Source organism: Anser cygnoides, chromosome 2 (assembly GCF_040182565.1).
Source record: "Anser cygnoides isolate HZ-2024a breed goose chromosome 2, Taihu_goose_T2T_genome, whole genome shotgun sequence".
Classification (NCBI taxonomy): domain Eukaryota; kingdom Metazoa; phylum Chordata; class Aves; order Anseriformes; family Anatidae; genus Anser; species Anser cygnoides.
In genome coordinates, this window is record NC_089874.1 from 133,439,348 (window position 1) to 133,459,637 (window position 20,290).

General features: G+C 43.5%; 1 protein-coding gene and 1 long non-coding RNA gene across 5 annotated transcripts in view; one reads left to right on the forward strand and one right to left on the reverse strand.

Annotated features, from left to right (window-relative positions):
* Window positions 1–292: 292 nt before the first annotated feature.
* LOC136790201 (uncharacterized) lies at window positions 293–4,208 on the forward strand. The gene is made up of 3 exons (XR_010829737.1): window positions 293–411; window positions 2,125–2,265; window positions 4,073–4,208. It is a non-coding gene; the product is annotated as an uncharacterized lncRNA (long non-coding RNA).
* ZNF704 (zinc finger protein 704) overlaps window positions 2,932–20,290 on the reverse strand; it is a 102,924-nt gene continuing 85,565 nt past the window's right edge. For 2 of the 4 annotated variants that reach the window (XM_066993120.1, XM_048068270.2), the window contains exon 9: window positions 16,977–19,945. In XM_066993120.1, the coding sequence (XP_066849221.1) occupies window positions 19,834–19,945 (112 nt within the window). In that variant the 3' untranslated portion in view covers window positions 16,977–19,833. Of the gene's footprint in view, window positions 14,045–16,976; window positions 19,946–20,290 lie in introns of those variants that run through there. The other 2 variants (XR_010829736.1, XR_010829735.1) reach the window with 2 other exon arrangements.

Sequence of the window (20,290 nt, forward strand, 5' to 3'; positions counted from 1 at the left end):
GCAGCTCCGAAAGCTTTGCGAGGAATTTTGCTAAAACTTTCTACAAATTTAACAACTACCTCACCTGAAAGACTGGCCGTGTTTCAGTGATGTGTAAGATGTAGGGTTCTGTGTGCTCAAGGGTTAGAAACGAAAATTAGAAGGGGAGGGTCTCTGGGACGTGCTCTTGTATTCTCGGAGTTCCCAGCTTGGTTCCGGAGGGCCAACTCACCCGTATTTCTCCAACCTTCCCGTGGTGTTGACTTCTGCCAGGTATTTTTGGCGGCTGCAGCTTCACTGAGGGCCACGAGAGGTCAGCACTGGATAAGTTTGCATCTCCGGCGAGTGGTCCTGAACCCTCCCCGGGCAGACGAGAGCGTCACACCCGGGTCGGCAACACCAGGGAGCACCGAGTCGCTTCCAGTAACAGGGGTGTGTGCGTCCCAGCCTCAGCTTGTGCACGTCTTTAATCTCGTCTCTGCTAACACGGGCTGTTTTCTAGTTATTTTTCCTTTTTATTTTTTTTTTTAATTTTTTTTTTCGGTGGGTTCTCATTTTCAAAATGAATTTGGGGGAAATCGGTCTCTAAACCAATTTTAATTTATGTATAAAATATAAATATACATTATTATTATATATTAAATGTTGCTTATGGCATTATGACAGCAAGCTAAGCAGTCTGCGAAGCTACCAGCTAAGAAGTCTGGGAGGGAAGGGTCAATCTGCTTCTAGCCAAACAGGGAAATCTCACACACTACTCAAAAATACTGAAGGTAAAGTTTGGTGGATCACTGATCTGCAGAGTCGGATTTAGACACTTGGAGCTATGCCATAAGGCTGGTTCAAAACAAGCCTGGTAGTTTAAGCCAGACCTCGGTAGTGTTTCCTCCCTTTCTCCCTGTCCATAAGGGTTTTGTTTTGTTTTGTTGTTGTTTTCTTTTGTTCTACAGCTTGGCAAAAAGAATCGAAGTTTTGCTTCAGAGCAGGACACAATACTATAGTGGCAAAGCTAAGCCAAAGAGTAATGAGAAATTTGCTTGTCGTTTGTCTTGCCTTAAAACAAATGTGTTTGAAAATTCTTCTCCTCCTTCCTCAACAATTTTAAGTAAAAAAAAAAAAGATTTCATTTGTTCATGTTGGTATCATCTGGGGAGAAAGCAGGAAAGTATAACTCAGGAAGGTGCAAGTTCTTTCTCTCTCTCTCCCCCTCTGTTTCAAAGCTAAATTTAGAACATAAATCTTAGCATAATGTTTACTTTTTATTTTGCTAGCCAAAAGGAAAAATGTAGCTTAGTCTTCAAACCAATACGGCTGTTTTTATAACCTAAATATTTGTCTTGGCACCATAAAAAAGAGTGGGTGGGAGGGGGAGAAAAAAGTTGGCAGCATAGGCAAATAAAATAGAAATTAATGCATTCAATTAAGGGGCACCAAAATGATATTGCCATTCCTTAAATAGCACTTTCGTTGCTAAAAGGTTGTTTCCAGTGTTACAGGTTCCCAGCAGGAACAAAGAAGTAAGGTTATAACGTAACGATTCTCTAACACCACATTTGGAGAGAAGGTCTCAATGGTGCTGGTATTAAAAAAAAAAAAGACGATGGCAACATTTGAAGTATAAAATGCACAGGATATTTCAAGAAAAATTGTTTTCTTGCAGTGAAGAGCATTTGAAGCCCAAATTTGAACCTAGTGAATTGTTTTAGCTAAAAGAAATGAGGTTGGAGGAAGTTTCTGATGCATGCAGAGAAGGGAGCATTCTGTCTCAAATTTTCTACAGGAAGTACATGAAGGCACGAACTATTTCTAAACCAAACGCACGTAAGGCAGTCACTTCTTAAGGCTGTTCGGAATTAACTCAAAACGGGGCAGAGGCTGTGGAAAGGGGAGAGGAGGGAGTGTGGGTATTCAGCTCTGCACCAAACTGAAATCCCCGTTCTTTAACACTTCTGCTTTGTACGATGCTTCAGCCACATTCTTTGCACAAAGCTAACTGCAGTGGTCGGCGCGCCCATCTTCAGAAATATCACAACAGAGATTGTTGCCTTTTAGAGTGGCATTTAATTCGTGGGATTTAGTCTGAAATACCACTGAAACACTTCCTTGCTAATTATGGCTTCAAAATCCCTTCCTTTTGCAATCTAGACGAATGGGCTGTAGGATCACCTGGTTGCAGGACCCTAATGACACAGCTTTGGGTACCACCCGGCAGGAGGGGGGTCTCTGAAGGCGACAGACTCCTCCAACAGAAGCACCGAGGAGCACCTTCCACTCCAGCAATGCCTGGTACGTGTTGGATTAATGCACACTGGGGAAGGGGATGCTCAGACCGGCCTGGTGCTGGTGCTGGTGCTGGTGCTGGTGGGCAGCAGGGCAGGAGCTCCTCACCCGAGCTGCTCTGCCTCTGCCCTGGAGAACAGACGAGCTTAGAGATCTTCCTGACTAGAGATGGACGGCTGTTGGTGCATGTGTGTGGTGAGGAGGTGTTGCTGGAAGGGAGAAAAATACGAACAGAAGAGTGATTAAACCACTCATTAAATTTAATAGCCCTCCTATTTATATTGGAGTTGGCTTTGCAGCAGAGGGTAGGAATGCATTAGCCAAAGGAAAATCTAAATATGACCTAACAAAGCGAAGGGAGTTGAGAATTTGGACAGAAACAGTATTAATTTATACTTTTTTTTTTCCCCCCCCACAAACTACTCCCTGTTTCGGGAATGTCTCTCCTACTTGTGAGTTCAAAGCAGTAGCTTCATTAGCTCTGCCGTGAGGAAGGCTTATTCTGTTCAGACTAATCTTTGTGTATCAGGAGCGTTCCTTCACGTGCACAGGGAAGGAAGTCAGTGCCGTTTGTAATGAAGTCTATGCAAAGGCTGTCATTGACTTGTGCAGGTTCTTGGCTGATGTGCTGGCATTTGTGGCTGTAAAAGAACTAATTTTCACACAAACAAGTTGCAAAGTAGTACATATGGGTTTTATTACATGAATAATTTGACATACTCCTTGGTAATTGGTTACAAGTGCATTTAATTAATGTTTTGTGGACATCATAACAGTCGGAATATCTCAGCTGAACAGTCAGTATTTGGCTGAATTCAAGCCAGTGCAATTCATGACATAACCATAAACAGGAAATTACAGGTCTACGATGAGGTTAGACTAGATAGATAGCAACAGCATAATTATTGTCACATCAAAGCATTACAAAGTATGAAAGCCCAATATTTCAACTATCTCTAAAATGGTATTTGTACAAACCTGTTGTAGATACCTAAATGTAAGGAGTCATCACGTCGGTAATGCATCATGTCTTTCTCTATTCTGGGGATTTGTTTCAATGTTCAAAACCATTTGGGGCCACAAGAAGAAATGTAAACATCTGATGGTCCTTTGAAAGTCCATTCTGAGAAAATACATTGTGTGCCACAGGAAAAGTGCATTCTAACTGGTGTTTCTGCTATGGCCAGTTCGACTCTCAAATTCACATAGCACCAGGTATTTATCCATTTCTGCAGTAAAAAGTTAGAAAATCTTTGTATTAACTCAGAAAAGAGAAAACAAAGTCAAAAGGTTTTTTTTTTTTTCTTCTTCTTCTTTCTTTAGAGGAACAGCAATTAAATAAAAAACCCACCCAACATTTAAACAGTTACCTCTTATGTACAAAGGAACCAAAAGCTAGCAAAGCGCATAGCCAGAGAACAGTCTTTATTTATTTATTTACTCTCTTCAGGTTCACGTACCTGAATATCTGAGTTTATTTACAGGTGGACAGCTATCCACAGAAGTAATAATCAGAATACTTCTATTTGGCTAAAAGTCGTATAAAAAAAGACAAAACACTTTTTTTTTTCTTCAAATACTTTCCAAATATATATATATATATATTAAAAGTATTCAGTATTTCCATTAGTGCCAGAGTTGGAAGCTCTTTCTCGTTTTAAAAAGTTAACTTGGTGATCGTAAGTGACGACGGAGGCCTGACCGCTGCGCTCAGAGCTGGGATTCGAGGCACTGCAGCTGGAGCTGCACCAGGCCCACGGGGCAGTTGCAGGTTGAAAAGAAATGCAGTCGTGTCTTTCTGTTGCTCTTACAGGCCACGTCCTGGACACGGGACCTCCCAGCTCCGAGGAGCCCCCCGTGCTGCACCGAGCACCCCTACGGCTGCCCCTGCGTGACCCCCCAGGGCAGGCCCTCTGCTGATGGCCACGGGCACACCTACGGGCGGTGTGGCAGCAGATAACCCATGAAGACCTGTCCTCAAGCATTTTTTGTCACGTCAGCGCGTTCTGTGCATCACGTTTTAGGGGCCCTGGTAAGGAACATGCTTTTCTGTTAGGCAACATACAAAAAGCACTGCATTTTTTTAAGGATGGTGTTTAAAAAACAAAACAAAAAGAAAACCCAAATCCGCCAAAGTACTGTAATTACTGTTTATGCAAACGGACAGATAGCATGGTCAGGTAGCTCAGTAAATGGGGAAACATAATTTCCACTCTAATTCTTGTAAAGAATATAAAATTAAGGGCCTTAGCCCACCAAATACAAACACATACTGTAAAAATATTTTTCAATTAAGCATAACGTAGATGAGTGCACATCTCCAGATAGGTAAAAATACCACTGCCTTCATACCAGTATCAAATATTTGAATAGGTTGCATATAAACAAAATCTTTCTTTGTTGTTCAGTCCGGGCTTGCTTTACTCTAAAGCAAGGGTGTTCCTAGTACTTTTTTTTTTTTTTTTTTTTGGTCTTTCTTCCTTTAAGATAAACCATATGAACACACTTCATTCATTGACCCTATTGGGCTGATGTATATCACAGCAACAACCCCAAATACAAGTATTAATGCATGCGATACCTTTCCCTCCGTTTAATTACCTCAGCTACAAGAACAAGACAACCGTGTTCATCTTTCCACTGCCTTCCAACAGAGGGCACATTCACACCGAGGCCTGATCCTTCTCTCTTGCACACCCCAGCCCTGCGGCCCCGGCGGTGCTCAGGGTGAAGGACCGAGTGCTGTGAGCAGGGGATTGATCACCTGGGGCATGGAGAAGTGGCGCCAAGGGCAAAACTGGGGCTGTAGGGGGCTGGAAGGGCTCTCACAAGGGGGGAGATGCTGGCTGCAAGCCCAATTTGCAGTGGCCTCCTACTTGGCATAGCTTCTTCCAGCCTTGCTGCCACCGACCCCGTGTGAGACAGCAGCTGCTGGTCCTGCTCTGCTGCCCGGGCCTGCAGGAGGCTGAGAGGTGCGAGAGGTGCCAGGGCTGGAGCAGTCCGAGCGAGCACAGGGAGCGCATCTGTCCCTCTGCTCGGCTACCTTGGGCCTGGGGCCCAACCTGGTCCCCTGGAGCGGGGAGCAGCCGGGACAGAGCCAGGTCCCTGTCACTCCGCTCCCACCTCTCGCCTTGTCAAAGCTCAGGAGCAAAACAGGTGAGAACTAAGTGCTAACGGAGGCGGGAGCGCCTCCGGCTCCTGGAGCTTGGGAGTCGCTAACCTAGAGGAAAAGGTTGGAACGGAGTTGACTCGAGATACAGGATGCAGCTGGATGAAATGCATAGTTCGTGTGTATACATTCATTCGCACGGATCAAAGGGAGCTTCCTCGCTGTAGTTTGATCACCATCTGCTTTCAGCAAAAACGCGATCTGACAAAGCTACGGGAGGGCAATTAAGCACACATCTTGTGAGTTAATCGTAACTCAATGTTATTTCCCAAAGAAAGAAGTAGCTTCTTTTGCTTCTTGCTTTTTTTTTGAGATAATTTTAAGTAGGTTTTCCTTCAAAGACTCCTGTTTCTTCAAAAAATGTCTAACATTACCATGGATTTTGAGAGATTCCAGTTCAGCGGTGGCCATCTGAGTACCAGCGTTGATAAACTTGCTCTGAGGTTTACCAACAATTACAAGCCCTAAAAGACAAGCGAGCAGACCAACAGAAACCTGGTTTTAAAGACGGCAATGAGCTAGATTAAAAAGTGATTAAAACGCTGAAATTCTAGTTAACTAGTAGTGCTTTTATGCTTTTTTTTTTTTTTTTTTGGCAATAGCTGAGCTAATATTTTGAAAACTCTACGAGTTTGCTCGCGGCTTTTATTTCAGTTAACACTTTGGAACCTAGCTGCTTCCCGGCAGGAACATCTGTTGTCCTGAGCATCCCTGAACACACAACAGTGATGTACCAGGCAGGATAGACTTAAAAACAAGCAGAAAACCTGGGTTTAAATGATCATTTTTAATCTTGTTTTCCATTTGTGCTTTTTCTTTTCTTTTTTCTGAAGAAAAATTGCGTTCTCATTTACTAAAACACAGTGATGTGCAACAGAATATAACGCCAACAAAGATTAGTGACTTTTACTAATCAGAATGATCTAAAAATATTTAATTCAGAAATATTTAATTCACTTTGTTTGTGATTCTTCATGCTCTTGCTTTTTCATATTCTTAATTTTTACTTTAGGAAAAACTGGTTCATGCACTTATGAGATGATTTAGATTCTTCTCTGCAATTTTTAGTCAACTGTATCTAAGCAAATTGCACAAAAAGCATTTTTAAAACTAGAAAAAATGTAGTAATCAGGATTTTCAAGGAGGAGAGTAAAATTTTTAAAACACATTTGGCAATCACAGTGAAGAAATACTGCCTATAGCTAGTGAACTGATAATTCACAGCAAAATGAAAAAGCAAAGTTTTTTTTCCATACAAATAATGAATATTAAAAGCACAACAGGATGAGGGCTCTTTCTGGGCTCCTTCTAAAACCCAGTGACTGGAAACAATGAATTCATTTCCTGAATTATTCCAATAATTTGAGAAGAAACTATTCCTTCTCTACATTTAGAAAAAGTGACTCTGTCAAAAGCTGGTTTAGTGCATTAACAAACTCAGGAGCTGGTGCTTAGCAAATTAAATATTTCAGTAGTCTTTCTTTAATGTTTCAAGTACGAGCACGCGGTTTTTAGTATTTAAACTCAATTTTCATAGACTTTTAGACATTAATATGCACACTGCTAATTTCACACATGTTTTTAAGAAAAATATTTGAAATGTTTGGGGTGTCACCACTTGCACTAAGAACAACTCCCTGCGTAGCTGAAATCTATTTGAAGTGCTCCTGATTCAGCATGCAGGAGCAACTCAGATGCAGACACAAAAATTTTAAACACTTTTTTTTTTTTTTCATAGAAAGTAACAGCAAAATTCCTAGAGGAATTTCGGAAAGCCTGAGCCTATACATTTTTGATCAAACACTAGGACATTTCCAGTGGCAATGGACTGCAGAGGCGTTTTGATGAGTTATGGCTGTGGTCCTGTGCCTCCCACCGTTCTCCCCAGCTGCTGGCACTACGGGCAGACACTGAGGGAGCTAGCAAAAGTCTGCACGGTGGCATTTTGTTGTTCTGTGGTGTGTTTTTTTTTTCATTTTTTTTTCTTTCTTTTTATAAGAAACAGTTGTTAGCCATGTCCAAGTGGCTGGCAGTGGATTTACCTTACCTAAATCTGCAGCGCTGCTCACAGGCTGCCCCCAGAGGGCAACGAGTTACCAGCTTGCCAGTAAGCATGAGCTACATGCAAAAGTCTCTCTCTTGTAAGCCTTCCTTCAAACACACATAAAAACACAGAAAGCAGTCGGGCAGCACTGCCGCTGTTGTGCTGCTGAAGGACAGCCACCCACCAGGATCCCCTGCTCCTGATCGTCTTCTGTAGGGGAAGCTTGATGGAAAAAGGGCAAGGTGACACATTTGCAACTCAAATGGAGCCTGCACCCACGCTGCCAGGCTCAGCAGTCAGCCTTCCCTCGTGCCTGGGGATGCAGAAACGGGACAGCGGGGTGTCTGAGGTCACACACTCGCTGATCAGCCAGGGAGCGGAGAGCCCAGAAGGATTCGCCTTGGGAAGGAGGGAGCATCACGGCTCCTTGTCCCCTTTACTGCTCTGTGCTCCACTCACAGTCACCGCAGACTTCCCCACTTCTATTTGGAACAAACACAGTTCGGACGAAGTAAAAGAAAAGGGGTCTTTATTTTTTGACATACTCCACAGGATTCTGCGCTGGGGCAGAGGAATTGTTCTTTGTTTAAAGCACTGAAACTGGCACCTAAAAATACTTAAGCTAACCCACATGCAGCAGTATTAGGGCCCTACGTTTGACACCAAGATCAGGAGGAAGACGATTCCTTCGTTAGCACATCTAGGAACAAGAAGATTGTCTTTAGGACATTGGTTCCCCAAACTGGAGGGGGAATAAAGCCAGAAAAAAACAATGGGAATACCACTGTCAGCCTGAAAGCAGGACTGTTAGCATAAGAGTTTGGAGAGCTCCTGCTGAGAGCAGGCAAACACGTGCTCACATACGGCTTCTGGTGCTCACACACAGCTTCTAGTGAGAGGTGGGTGGAACTGGACGACCTCTTGGGGCCCTTCCAACCCAAACCATGGCCGTGATGCTGTGATTCAACGATTCTCTAATTCTGTGGTATATCCTACTTGTGAGAGTTCAGAGACCAGAGGCATCTCAGACTGCCCAGTACGCAGAGTTGTGTTAGAATAGTGAAAACCTCTCTTTGGTAATTAAGAGAAGCTGATTTCAACTTTTCTGGGAACTCCTCTCATTTCAACTTGGCTTATTAAATGACTTTGCACTTCTTTAAACTATTTCTTAAGGCCCATATCAATTAAACTAATGCAGGTTTTGTATCCAAGCAAATCCAATGGCTAGAGCTTTGTCTCCTGCTTATCCATATTCCATTTTAAATCATGCAACCCATTAATATATTGAATTTACTAAATAATAAACCATTTCAGAGCCTACAATATTCCTCAGCATTATCATTAAAAGATTTCCAATCTAAATAGTTTATTTGCTGTGTTTTATGGAACTTGCATTTTTATCAAAACATTTGAGTGTCACGGTTAATTTCTAGGTAAAACTAGAGTAACAAAAATGTTGTTTTGTACATCAAAAATACGTGGCCCAACAAGTGAAAAAGCACATAAAGTGCAATGCAGAGCACATTAAAGCTCTGTGAAATAGATTTACACTGAATGAAAGAGGAAAGGAGCTGGTTCTAACAATATTAATGCAGAAAAAATGTTTTTAAGAAAGAACTTATATTTACTCTGTATTCACCAAAACAATATCTGATAGGAAACAAAGGAAAAAACAATACATGCGGGCAGGTATTTCCCTTTTGTGATTGAAAAGAGGCAAAGGGATGCAGGGATCTAAATACTGCAGTCTTAGGCAAGCACGGGGCACTGGAAATCCTGTATTCATGAACCCGGGCAGCTGGGCTCCTGCTTTTCTACTGACTTAACGTGTGCTGAATTCACTCCTGTCTCTATTGGAAATGCTTTTTTTTATCTTTTTCTAATATGAAATATAAGTAGCAGATGACAAGAAGGTGTAGTTGCTACTTTCACAGAGTTTAAACAATCGCAGTGCCATTGCTGTGAGCTCGCTCGAGCTGCGTGCCGAGCCTTTCCTCCCCACCACCGCTGCACTGGGACGCTTGTGCCAAGCGGCGGAGGATCTCCGCTGGGAGCCGGAGCTTTCTGTTCAGGAAAACTCCTGCCTGTGTCCGGACAAGAAGCACGGCCTGGCTTCCTGCGGCCCAGAGATCTCACGCAGGGGTAGCACCTCCCCATCGCACCCGCCAGTACAACGTGCGTGGCCCCGAATTACCCCGACTGACTTCAGACTGGCTCCGGGACGCGCCTGGGGTGAGGGTAGGACTAAGGTCCCGCGGGGTGGCTTTTCGTGCCCCTTTCCTCCTCCTGTACCTGCTTAGCAGAACCGCGGCACGGTTGAGGTGCAGCCTTAGGACTCACTGGGCGTAGGATTAGCGAGCCAGTGCTGGCCACGTGAAGAGCGGAGCCACAAACCCAGCAGGTCATGCACCGACACAGCCTTCGGGCATTTTGTACAAATCTGTGCTTTTAGGAGTGGTTCCAGCCAGCACAACCCGGTGTATTTTGCTGTAGCCATATTTTTGCCAGCAGAAAAGAGAGGCTGAGAGGCTGGGGGCAGGGTCAGTAGCCCAAGCTTGGGCCAGCCCAAGCTGCTGTGAAGCCAGGTGTTAGGTGAGGTGTAGAGCTCTAAATCTAAAAGAATATTCCCCAAAACCCGGGACTGACAAAGACAACATCTGGTTCCTTGCAAACGCACTGGTGGCTGGTGCCGTGTTTGAAATCCCACTGGGAAAGCGATGGAGCAGTGCCCCCTTTGTAAGAGCCTGCCAGTAAAACACCCAGGAAGGGGAGGAGTCGGGTTTTAAGCCTCCCCTACCTGAGGGTCAAACCCAACACCGGCCTGGTTTTAGGGCTTGTTGCTGGATTCCAGCAGGTCTTGGGAAGAAGCCTTTGGCCACGTCACGGGGCAGGGAGAGCCCAGAAGCGAGGGTGCCCCCGAGACGCAGCACGGCTCTGGGAGGAGGGAGACCACCGCCTCTGCTTTCTGCTCTGACAGCGAGCGCCGTGTTTTACTCAGGGACCTTCCGTAAATGTGCCTGGCATCGTTGGCAGGGATCACACACCGCACAGCACCTGCTTAAAACAACCTGTCCCCAAGACACAAGCAGCGTATCACCACTGTGGCATCACTGGAAACCCACCCGAGACCTTCCAGCAGCAGTGCAAACGTCTCGGGAAGCGTCCGTCCCTCTCGCAAAGCCCACGGCACACTTCTCTTTGCAAGCACTCGGAGAGGGAGAGTCACAATTCCTCAGGCAGCGACACTGCAAACAGTCACACAGGAAAATCCCAAACCTTCCCCCCACGGCTGCCGCCCACGGGAGCCGCCCCAGTCGATGAAGCCATTCGCAGGGATAATGGCAGCTCTCCGGAGAAAAAATGTGATGCTTCGAGGGCTCAGCTTGTTACGACGCATTTTACTTTTAATTGTGTAACAAGACTTCTTATCAAGCTTGTCATTTAAATAAAATGAGCCCTCTGCGACTGACTGCTTCAGACTAGCGCAAACGTGTGAGAAGGAACCTGCGGCGTGGCACCCGTGGGCTGCAGACAGGGCTCACGCACGCTTCGCAAGGGTGCTTTATTTCAGAGCAACGCTTTCTGCTTTTCCTCTCCTCCTCAGAGTAATTAGAAGGATTTCCTGCTAACTGTTTGCACGACTTGGGAGGGGAAAATGCTTTTTTTGACCTTCAATCTGTGTGAAAGACGATCAGTGCAAAAGGTTGCGTTGATGCTGTTTGACTCATCAAATTTGGTCTTTTCTGGTCAATTTATTCACACAATCCAGTTTTTAGTAACTGCGGTAATTTTAGTATCTGAACATATTTGGCTAAAGATACTTCTGAGAAAAAATGATTCATTCGGGCTAGAAGGATCCGTCAGCAGGTTACGTACGCTGTTACAGAAAATAAATAAAGCCAGGGTTGGCTACTGATGGGGTGGCAGAATCCTTCCCTTCTGCCCAGAAAATAGTGCAGTGTTTTGGCAGACGGAATGAATTTGTATCAAACCCTACAGAGATGAGGCCGCAGAAGCGACAGCACACTACAAGGTAGCATCTGAACGAAGACAGTGCTGTAAGGTTTGCTGTGTGTAACCCCTTACTCCCAAGCCTCTGGTCTCAACACGAGTGAAAATGGGCCAAGAGAGAAGTTTCGTTCTACTTACTATGCTTCCCTGAGCTATTTTGTTTCAGGCTGTGCCTCATGGCTCAAGCCCGTTCCAGTAACGTCTCTGAATTTCACTTTGTCCTTCGGCCCTTTACTAGGAGAGTCAGAGGGAAACAACCGAACACCTTCCTGCTCAACAGACCCGAGCATTTCAGCCTGTCATTTAAATATGGGTTTGGAGAACACGATGGGAACAGCAAGAGTGATCGAAAAATGGCAAGTAAGTCATTATTTAACAGCAAAAGTCTAAGTTAGCAAGACACCAGCCTGGGAAACCTCTGTTCTGGGGACCTCACAGTGCAGATGGAGAGAAGTTGTTCTCTCCGAACAGGAGAGCAGCCCTCCGGTTGCTTGTTCAGCCCCCAGAGCAATCTTTTTGTACATATCCACTTCCTTGAGGAGCTCTCCGCTTAAGAAGGAGCAGCTCATTCAGACCGTGCAGTACAACGAAGGAAGAAATCTCTTCCTTTTCAAAAGAGTCTGATTTCAAGCCAAGTATTGCTAATTTAGGAATGTCTTCACAATTAGAATACAAACAGATAAAGCCCAGTAATAAAATGCAAGAGACAAAGCAAAATTTACCCAGAAGTAGGCATTTTCCTAACGTCACCGGCAGTTTCAGACTAAACAATTTCTGTAACCAAAGGCAATTTTTTTTGTCACTACTCCAAAATGGGTATAGCTTTGTAAAGGTGCTTTAGGTTACTTCTGCTGTGAGACAACACGCCACTATTCTATGTAATTTACAGCTTTCCCTCTCTTCCTTTTGGTTCTTATGAAATCCCAAATTCTGTTTTGTAACTTACAATGAATGGATATAAAATTACACCAACGTTATCACTTCAGAGAGGTAATAAGATCCCAGTGCTATAAAAGCTCATTTTTTAAAAAGAGTGCACACTTTGCAGTGCTGTACATACGCACACCGCTTGTTTCCGTAATTTAGCCCTTTGTAAGTATTGCACCTTGCTAATAAGGCTACCATCTATTTTCTCTTCAGTCACAGTACTGATGCTCTTTTAACACTAAAAAATCACACAAAGACAGCGTCATCTGTGGCTTAAAAGCACAACATCCTCAAGTTTTTAGGTAAAGTTACTTATTTTCTTGCATACTCAGAACTCTGTGCCTCCAGCTCCCCGGAGGCGTGCTGAGCGCACAGGGGATATAGGTGGGACGACACACATTTCTGATTCTCATGCATTTTTTTCTGATGTGCTCAAATAAGTCCCGTTGACCTTGATGGCAAATAGACACCTCTACATTATCTAAGAAATGCTTTCACGTGTTAAAATGCACAATTAAATGTTTCTTCTTTCTCGCGTTCCCTTTACAATGCAAAAAAATAAAATCCAAGAGTCCTCTAAATTCATCTCGTCTCCTACATGCACAATACGAATCGCGTAAAATCAGAAAAAGATTGTCTTACAAAGTGCATATTTTGCTCAAAGCCGTATGAACATCAGCTCCTTCTGCAGCCTGATTTCAGAAAACCACAAGCCTGGCTTTAGGAAGAGGGAGCAGCACATCCCCTCGGCAAAGCGAGCGCAGGAGGCTAAAGGCTTCCTCGAGCGCCTCGGTGGTGCTGAGCCTGCGTTTGGGACCGGGCAGCCCCTGTCTGAGCAGCCAGCCCAGCCCTGCCCTGGGGATCACGGGCAGCCCTGCCCCGAGACATCGCCTGGCGTCAGTGCCACAGCTCCTACAGGCACGTAGCGACACCCAAAGTCCTGACGTCGAGTGGGATTCACACGTTTAGGTCCCAATACTGAAGATTTTGGCGTGCATTTTTATTCACTTCAGTATATTTAAGGATTTGCAGAAAGAAGGCCCAGGACAACAGAAAAAGATTTGACAGGAAAAATTATTACGGACAAAAAAATAATTCTGTATAAATAAGGAAAACATTGAGAACTTGCATATGTATTCTTTCAAAATACTGGTTAACATGGTTCGGTAAGACCTTGGGGTGACTGAGGCTGATGCCTTTGCAGATATGAAGAGTTTGGTGGTGGCATTGTTTCTTTTAATTTCATGTAGAAATTAGCACTATGCACAGTGGAGAACTCAGTACCTCTGGGATATCATGCTAGTGTACAATTTTTTTGCTTGCTGAAGTAATTTGGTAAGTAATTGCATTACAGACAAAGTATGCTTTGACCAAGCAGCTACATGAACAAGAACCCTTTATATTTACAGCAGATTTTGAAAAGATTTATACAAATGTATAGGTTTATAGTACATTTAGGATATGGTTCAAACTCACTTTCTGTATTTTTGTATCAGCTAAAATGTCTGGTTTGTGTTTGGACCTTCGCAAGCTATAGTGCCGAGTGAGATCACATTCATCAATTAATGCTTCCTTCCAAGCATTAATAATATATTAATAATTCAAGTAGTGACATATTGCTCTTCAGATTTTGCCTAGAATAGAAAAAAAAGGAATCAAATTCTTACCCATCTTCCATTCAAATAAAACTGCACCTTGCCTTTACAACCCTCCTATGCTCCCTGAGGAAATTTGCATTAACCTTATCTTTTTTTTTTTGTTAGTCTTCCCAAGGCATTTTGTATAAACATTTTAGTAACGTTTGTTTATCTGAACATTACACATTACATGCTAATGGCTGGAGGATATAACACGGTAAGATAAAGACTGGGAGGTCAATCATACATTTTCGAAGAGGACTGGTTTCAAATGCAAGTAAGAAAACCTGGCCTTCCCGTTTGGCAAAGACGGCAAACACATTCCAACATGTCAGAGTCCATCCCTGGCAAGGAACTACATCAAGAAGTTTAATTTAATATGGAAACCCTGCCCCATTAGTCTAATATTTTGTACAGTCCAAAGTAACAGAAAAGCTGAAATAGTGTCTGCATTGCTAAATTAATTTCTATCGAGGGTATTTCAGATATCTCACGTTTACATTCAAACACTGAAGGAAAAAAGAATCTTGGCATTAAGATGTGTTGAAAAAGCAAAACCCTAGCTCGTTATTGAATTTATCCATTCCATTTCAAACGGATTCTTGCTGTTAGTATAAGCAAGAACAGGAGCAACAAGTAGTTTATTTTTCATGGTGCCATCAGGAACAGACCCTGTTTTCAGGGTCTTTTGGGATTGTTACGCAAAATGGCCTGTGTGAAGCCGAAAGCAGACAGGTAGTGCTTTTCATATCGAGCTACAGACTCAGGAAGTTGCAAGCTGAAGATGCAAGTCCTTTGTATCTTGCGTTTGGACAGAAGCGAGATCGCTGTCTACGCGGAAGCACTGTAGTCCACAATGGGAGAAAAGCCTTCAAGAGGGCACTATCAGCTCCCGCGGCACACTGGCTTTTTTGCAGCCCTGAGGAAGTTTTTCAAGGTCAAGCAGATGCAGCCAAGGGCTGCTTCCATCTAGCAGACACAGAATGCATTCAAACCGTCAGCTTGATTAGTTTCTGCTAATGACTTACTCTCTAATTATGTTGCTAAAGGTGTCACAAAAGTCTCCTACTCACACTGGAACAACATCTCCACTACGCTGCTTTGCAGTAGCCCCATTTTCCACCAGCAAAACCCTGACAGATGCAGGTTAGATCCAGCACTCTGCCAGGTCCCAGTTCCAGCGCTACCACCTACAGGAAGATTGATAACGTGTCAATAGAAGACAAAGATGAGACTTCACAAACACTTCCTGATCAAAGTAGTTTAAGAAAAGGAGCAGCACACCGTCTCCCTACAGAGGACTGAAATTTATACCGACAGAAACAAGCCTCTCTGGCAACCTGCTGCATCTCTACACATGGCCAGAAAGCTTTGTGTGTCTTGCCTTCTTCCCAAGATGGTTTCTCAACATACGACAGAGAGAGGATGAAAGAAATGACTTTATGTGCCACACTTTCAGATGGGTCTGCCTGTCCTGCGGTCTGGGCAGGGCCACTCTACCTGGTCCCAGAAAACCATTCAGACCATCTTACTGGGTCCCAGCCCATAGCAAGACACAGAAAACCACTCAGACTGTCTTACTGGGTCAGGATGAATGAAAAAACCCAAATGCAGCGACAAGGAAGCACATGTTGGACCATGACATGGAGCCAGAACCCGTTCTTAAACACAGGTTCTGCAAGAACTTGTTGCTAAACCTTTGCCTTCCGACGTGTTCCTACCTCTTTGTTACCTTACACAACGAAGGGGAGAAGGAACGAGGAAAGTAGGTGACGGAGAAGGGCTGCGAGGAATCCACGCATCGTCAGAAAGCCGGTGTTCATGCCATGCTAACAATGTGGGTAAGGTAACCCAGCGGGAAGGCTTTCTGCTCAGCGCGGTCACAGAAGCAGGCCCCGCAGCTCTGGCTCACACGACGATGGGCACCTGCTAAGGGATGACGGGCACTGCTGACAAGCGCAAACCTGCACGTCGCTTTGTGGAAGAGTTTTTGCTCACTTTGCATCCAGTGTATCCTTCTACACTTGTGCAAGGCACTAGAGAATCAGGCACATTGGGGTGGAAACAAATTTTTATGAGTAAGATGATCGGAGCTCGGAATGTCCAACGGCTGCGATTTCCTATAGGAACACAATCACGTTTTAAAACTGCATTTCTTCAAACACCTCCTTTTCCAGATGCTTTTGTTTGTTTAGGGGTAGAATAAATGGGGACAAGAGAAACAGCTTTGTTCTAGGAAGAGAAATCCTGGGAGTTACGCTGCTGACAGCCACTCTGCCACTGATGCCGACAGTCTCTGTAACCAGCATCACCGGCAGCAAGCGGCTAAAACTAGCAGAACAAATCCTCCCACTCGTGTGTCTCAGAGGGAGGTTCTGGCTCTTGCCATCAACGCGCACGTGTCCAACCACCTGCAGCACACAGACACTGCATAACGAGCTCTGGCCGTTCCTCCCGTCTTTGGGAGGTCAGAAAGAATGACCTATAAACTGCAAACAATTAGAAAACAGGGGAAGTGGCGTGCCCTGATGGCGCTAAACAAGCAAAGCATTCAAGCTAGCCCCTTCTTGGGAAGCAAAGAGAGCGAACTCTTTCTGGAAGGATTGTGCAGAACTGTGACATGAACCGGGCGTTAGCAGGACAACAATACCGCGTGAAACAACACCGAAGCAATATACTAAAAAATGGAAGAAGTTATTTCAGAGTGTGCTCTGCGATGCCAAGACAGAGGAAGGCTTTGCTGATGTTTCTGGTCTTGCTGGGTGTGTTAAGAAGGCGAAGGGGATCTTCGCGGATGCCGGAGCGCAGTCAGCTGGGTGCCTGGGTGCCCTGAAGCAACCCGAGTCTGAAGCCTGACGCAGCTCAAGAGGGCTGTGCCATCTTCCTCGCTCAGGCCGTGAGCGAGACACGTTAACCAAAATGCCACAGCCAAAAGGTGCAGAACTGGTTTAATATAAACTCTGCTGATTAAAGTTTGTGTAAAAATACAGAAAATTTAGTTTTGTCCCGGCAAAATTTATGCTGGATTGAGTGTACTTTCTATCACGATGGATGATTTGCAGCTCTTGTGCCTCTACGTAATCCATAGCAAATCTGTACCAGAGGGCGCTCTGGTCTGGCACGAAAACCAATCTTCTGCGCAGAAATCTATAAAGAATAATCTTACTACAATAATTCGTAAAGTGCCCTCAGGAAAGGTGCTCGTGATGCCTTGACATTACGGAACCAACATACAATCTAACACATTATTTTTACAAAATCCTCCAAAGCAGAAGGGCAAAACACAAAAGGAAGGGAACAACAAACATATAAGCAAATACTGTTAAGTCTTACAATAGTCTAATTAACTATGAAACATTTTATAATTAGTCTTGCAGGGCTGTAAGAACAGGGGGAACATTGGCAGGAGTATCTTTGAAAAGGCCCAGAGTTTGTAAGTACTACCACAGTAAATACAGAAACAGCAAGCTCAGTGTTTGAAGACGAAATTTGAGACTATGAATTACTACGAGGCATTTTACTATAGACACTGAAAAAATACAACATCCAAAGAAAACCCACGAGCCACATTTTGCTGAGGAAAAAAGATGATAAAACAGTGGCTATGTATATCCAGTGACATTAACCGTCTGGTTTTAGATTTATAAAGAAAACAATCTTTCTCATCCCTGTTGATCCCAGATATGCATATATATATGTATATATATAGGTGCATATATATACACATACATACACACACATACATACATGTATATATTTCAGGGTCTAACTAGATTTCTATTTCCTTTTTTTTTTTTTAATAAGAGAACACAACTGGGCTCAAAAAAATCAAGAAATTGTGTGCATGCAAGCATATCCTGCTGCTTGTGCATGTAAATTACACAATTTGTAAACAACTGCAGAAATAGCACGTTCAAATTAGGCAGCTGATTGCCCAATTAACTTGCTTAAAAAAAAATCAGATAACCATCAGTAGCTCCTATTATATATTTACTTCTCAGCATCACTTTGCTGAATTCATAGCACATACCCTCAACAGCTGCGTCGTTATTTTGTGCTTTAACATGGGCATAAGCAGCAGTGCATGCTCAATGAAGTACCAAATGAACTTTGGACCAGATTTTAGAAAGCTGTTTAGATACTCAGAGTCCTTATCCCAGGGAGGATGAGGCAGATTAGACAATTTAAAGAAATTAAAAAAAAAAAAAGTCTCATTTCAAACGGTATGAAAAGAAATCCAGAAATTTTGGGCCTCTATACCTCTATTAAGAGGCAAAATTTTGTGTTGTTTTTTTTTTTTTTAAGGTGTCTTGTTTTGTTTAACAGGCAAGCATTACCTAACAGTATACATTCATATCCTAGTAAATCCTCACTTTATTTTTATATTAAAATAAATGTCAATTAATTCCACATAAGTTGAGACAGAACACAGCTTTCCACATTCAGGTGCATACTTCCTAATGGACAGAGAAACTCTATCCAAGTACTGCGAGTACAGAAACTTGTTAACGTGTATACTGAAATGAGTTAAGAAATGGACTTTTACCATAAATATGTTGCTCCTTTGCTGTTGTACTTCTTTTTCTGAGATGATGTTGTGGACAGGGGGTATTTTCTTTTCTTTGCCATTTTTTTGCGCAAAATAAATTTTAGCAACTTTAATAGGTGGAAAAAAAAACCACGCTGAGCAAACCATTACCTCAACAACAATCTCTCAAATATGAGAAAAGGAAGCAAGAGCAGAACTGCTGGGCTGGATCATGTCCCTGAATAGGTATTTTATGTAATCCTAGTGGCTGCATTTACCAGTTCGCTACAGGCCTTCTGCAGCAACAGATGTGCTGGTCCAACTGTCAGTCCTCCCTAGGAAGAGGGAGAGCGGTAAGAAAAGCTACTGGACCCCCATTATATTCTCGTGAGTTTCAATCGAGCATCACTGAATTTCTTCCCTCCACTTCTGTGGTGACGGTATCTGCTGGTGACTTTCCATTGCCGCTTTTCTTCCTCCAGAGATCAAAATCCAATTTGGTACTTGAATTACTTTGTTCCACTCCACTGGTCTGTGCCTGGTTTAAAAACCTTCCAGGAGCACTGCTTGTCCTTCTTGAAAATTCAGGCTTTTGTTTTTCTCCTATAAACAAACAAACAAAAATCCCAACTCCTCCCCATAGCCCCTTTCCAAAAATATAATATAATCATGATTATTCGTATCAGGAGAATTACTTAGCAGTCTCCAGGCTTAGCACAGCTTTTGCTGAGTAAACTGTAGCTTAAAGGACTCTGAAGTGTTTATTAGAAAGCTTTCAAAAAGAGATCTTCATTTCAGGAAAAGAAAAATTGTTCAGTTTAGCAAATACAGATGTTCACAGCAAAGAGACTGAAATGGTTAAAAATGATCGTAAGGAGCAAGTAGCTCAAAGAGTTAGCAAAAAATTAACTTTTTCCTTTTTTTTTTTTTAACAGAAAAACACTAATAGCTGCTCTGGTTTCGATACTTAGTAAGACAGATTTTTGTTATATGTTCTTGTTTTTGCTTTTTATTTATTTTTTGCTCTATTGCTCCACACAGGTTTTGATTAGTGCTTCTCCTTGGCTACAAGTGCTTCACTTTGAAATACAAAGCTCTCGTTTAAAAAAAAAAAAATCAAAACAAAACAAAACGAAAACCAAAAAAACCCAACACCACATCACTGGAGGGAAACCGGGAAGTGATACAGTGCAGCTGTAGCGATCTGGTCCTGCTGTTTTACTCCCCCATCCCCAAATCCTCTGCGGAATTTCACTCGTTAGTCGATGAACCTTTGGCAGGCCTTCTTCCACCGGCAGGCAGTACACCACATATCTCTGTTCTCCATCCCATAGACCTTTCGACACTTTTTCCCCTCCCCTCTAGGCTTCCTGTTGGAGAGAAAGGGAAGCTCGTTAACGTGATGCTTTTGTAGCTTTGCTTTACCACCCCCAGATCAGGACAAATGAGCTAAATGGAGCGCAGAAGGGTGAGAAACCCCAGTGTTTCAAAGAGATTTGGGGACGTTTGCGAGGTGACCAGGAACTGGTGAAGCTGGCAGATACATGACTGCAGTCTGCAGCAGCTGCTGAGCCTGCTCCTGATCCCAGCAATACACAGGCTGAGCTTGATCTCGAAACGCGTTACTTTAGCCACACAAAGTGCCAAGGCGTAAGGGATAACCCCAGCTACTCTGCGGCACAGCCCAGGTCACATCAGACACGGGCGCTCTTTGG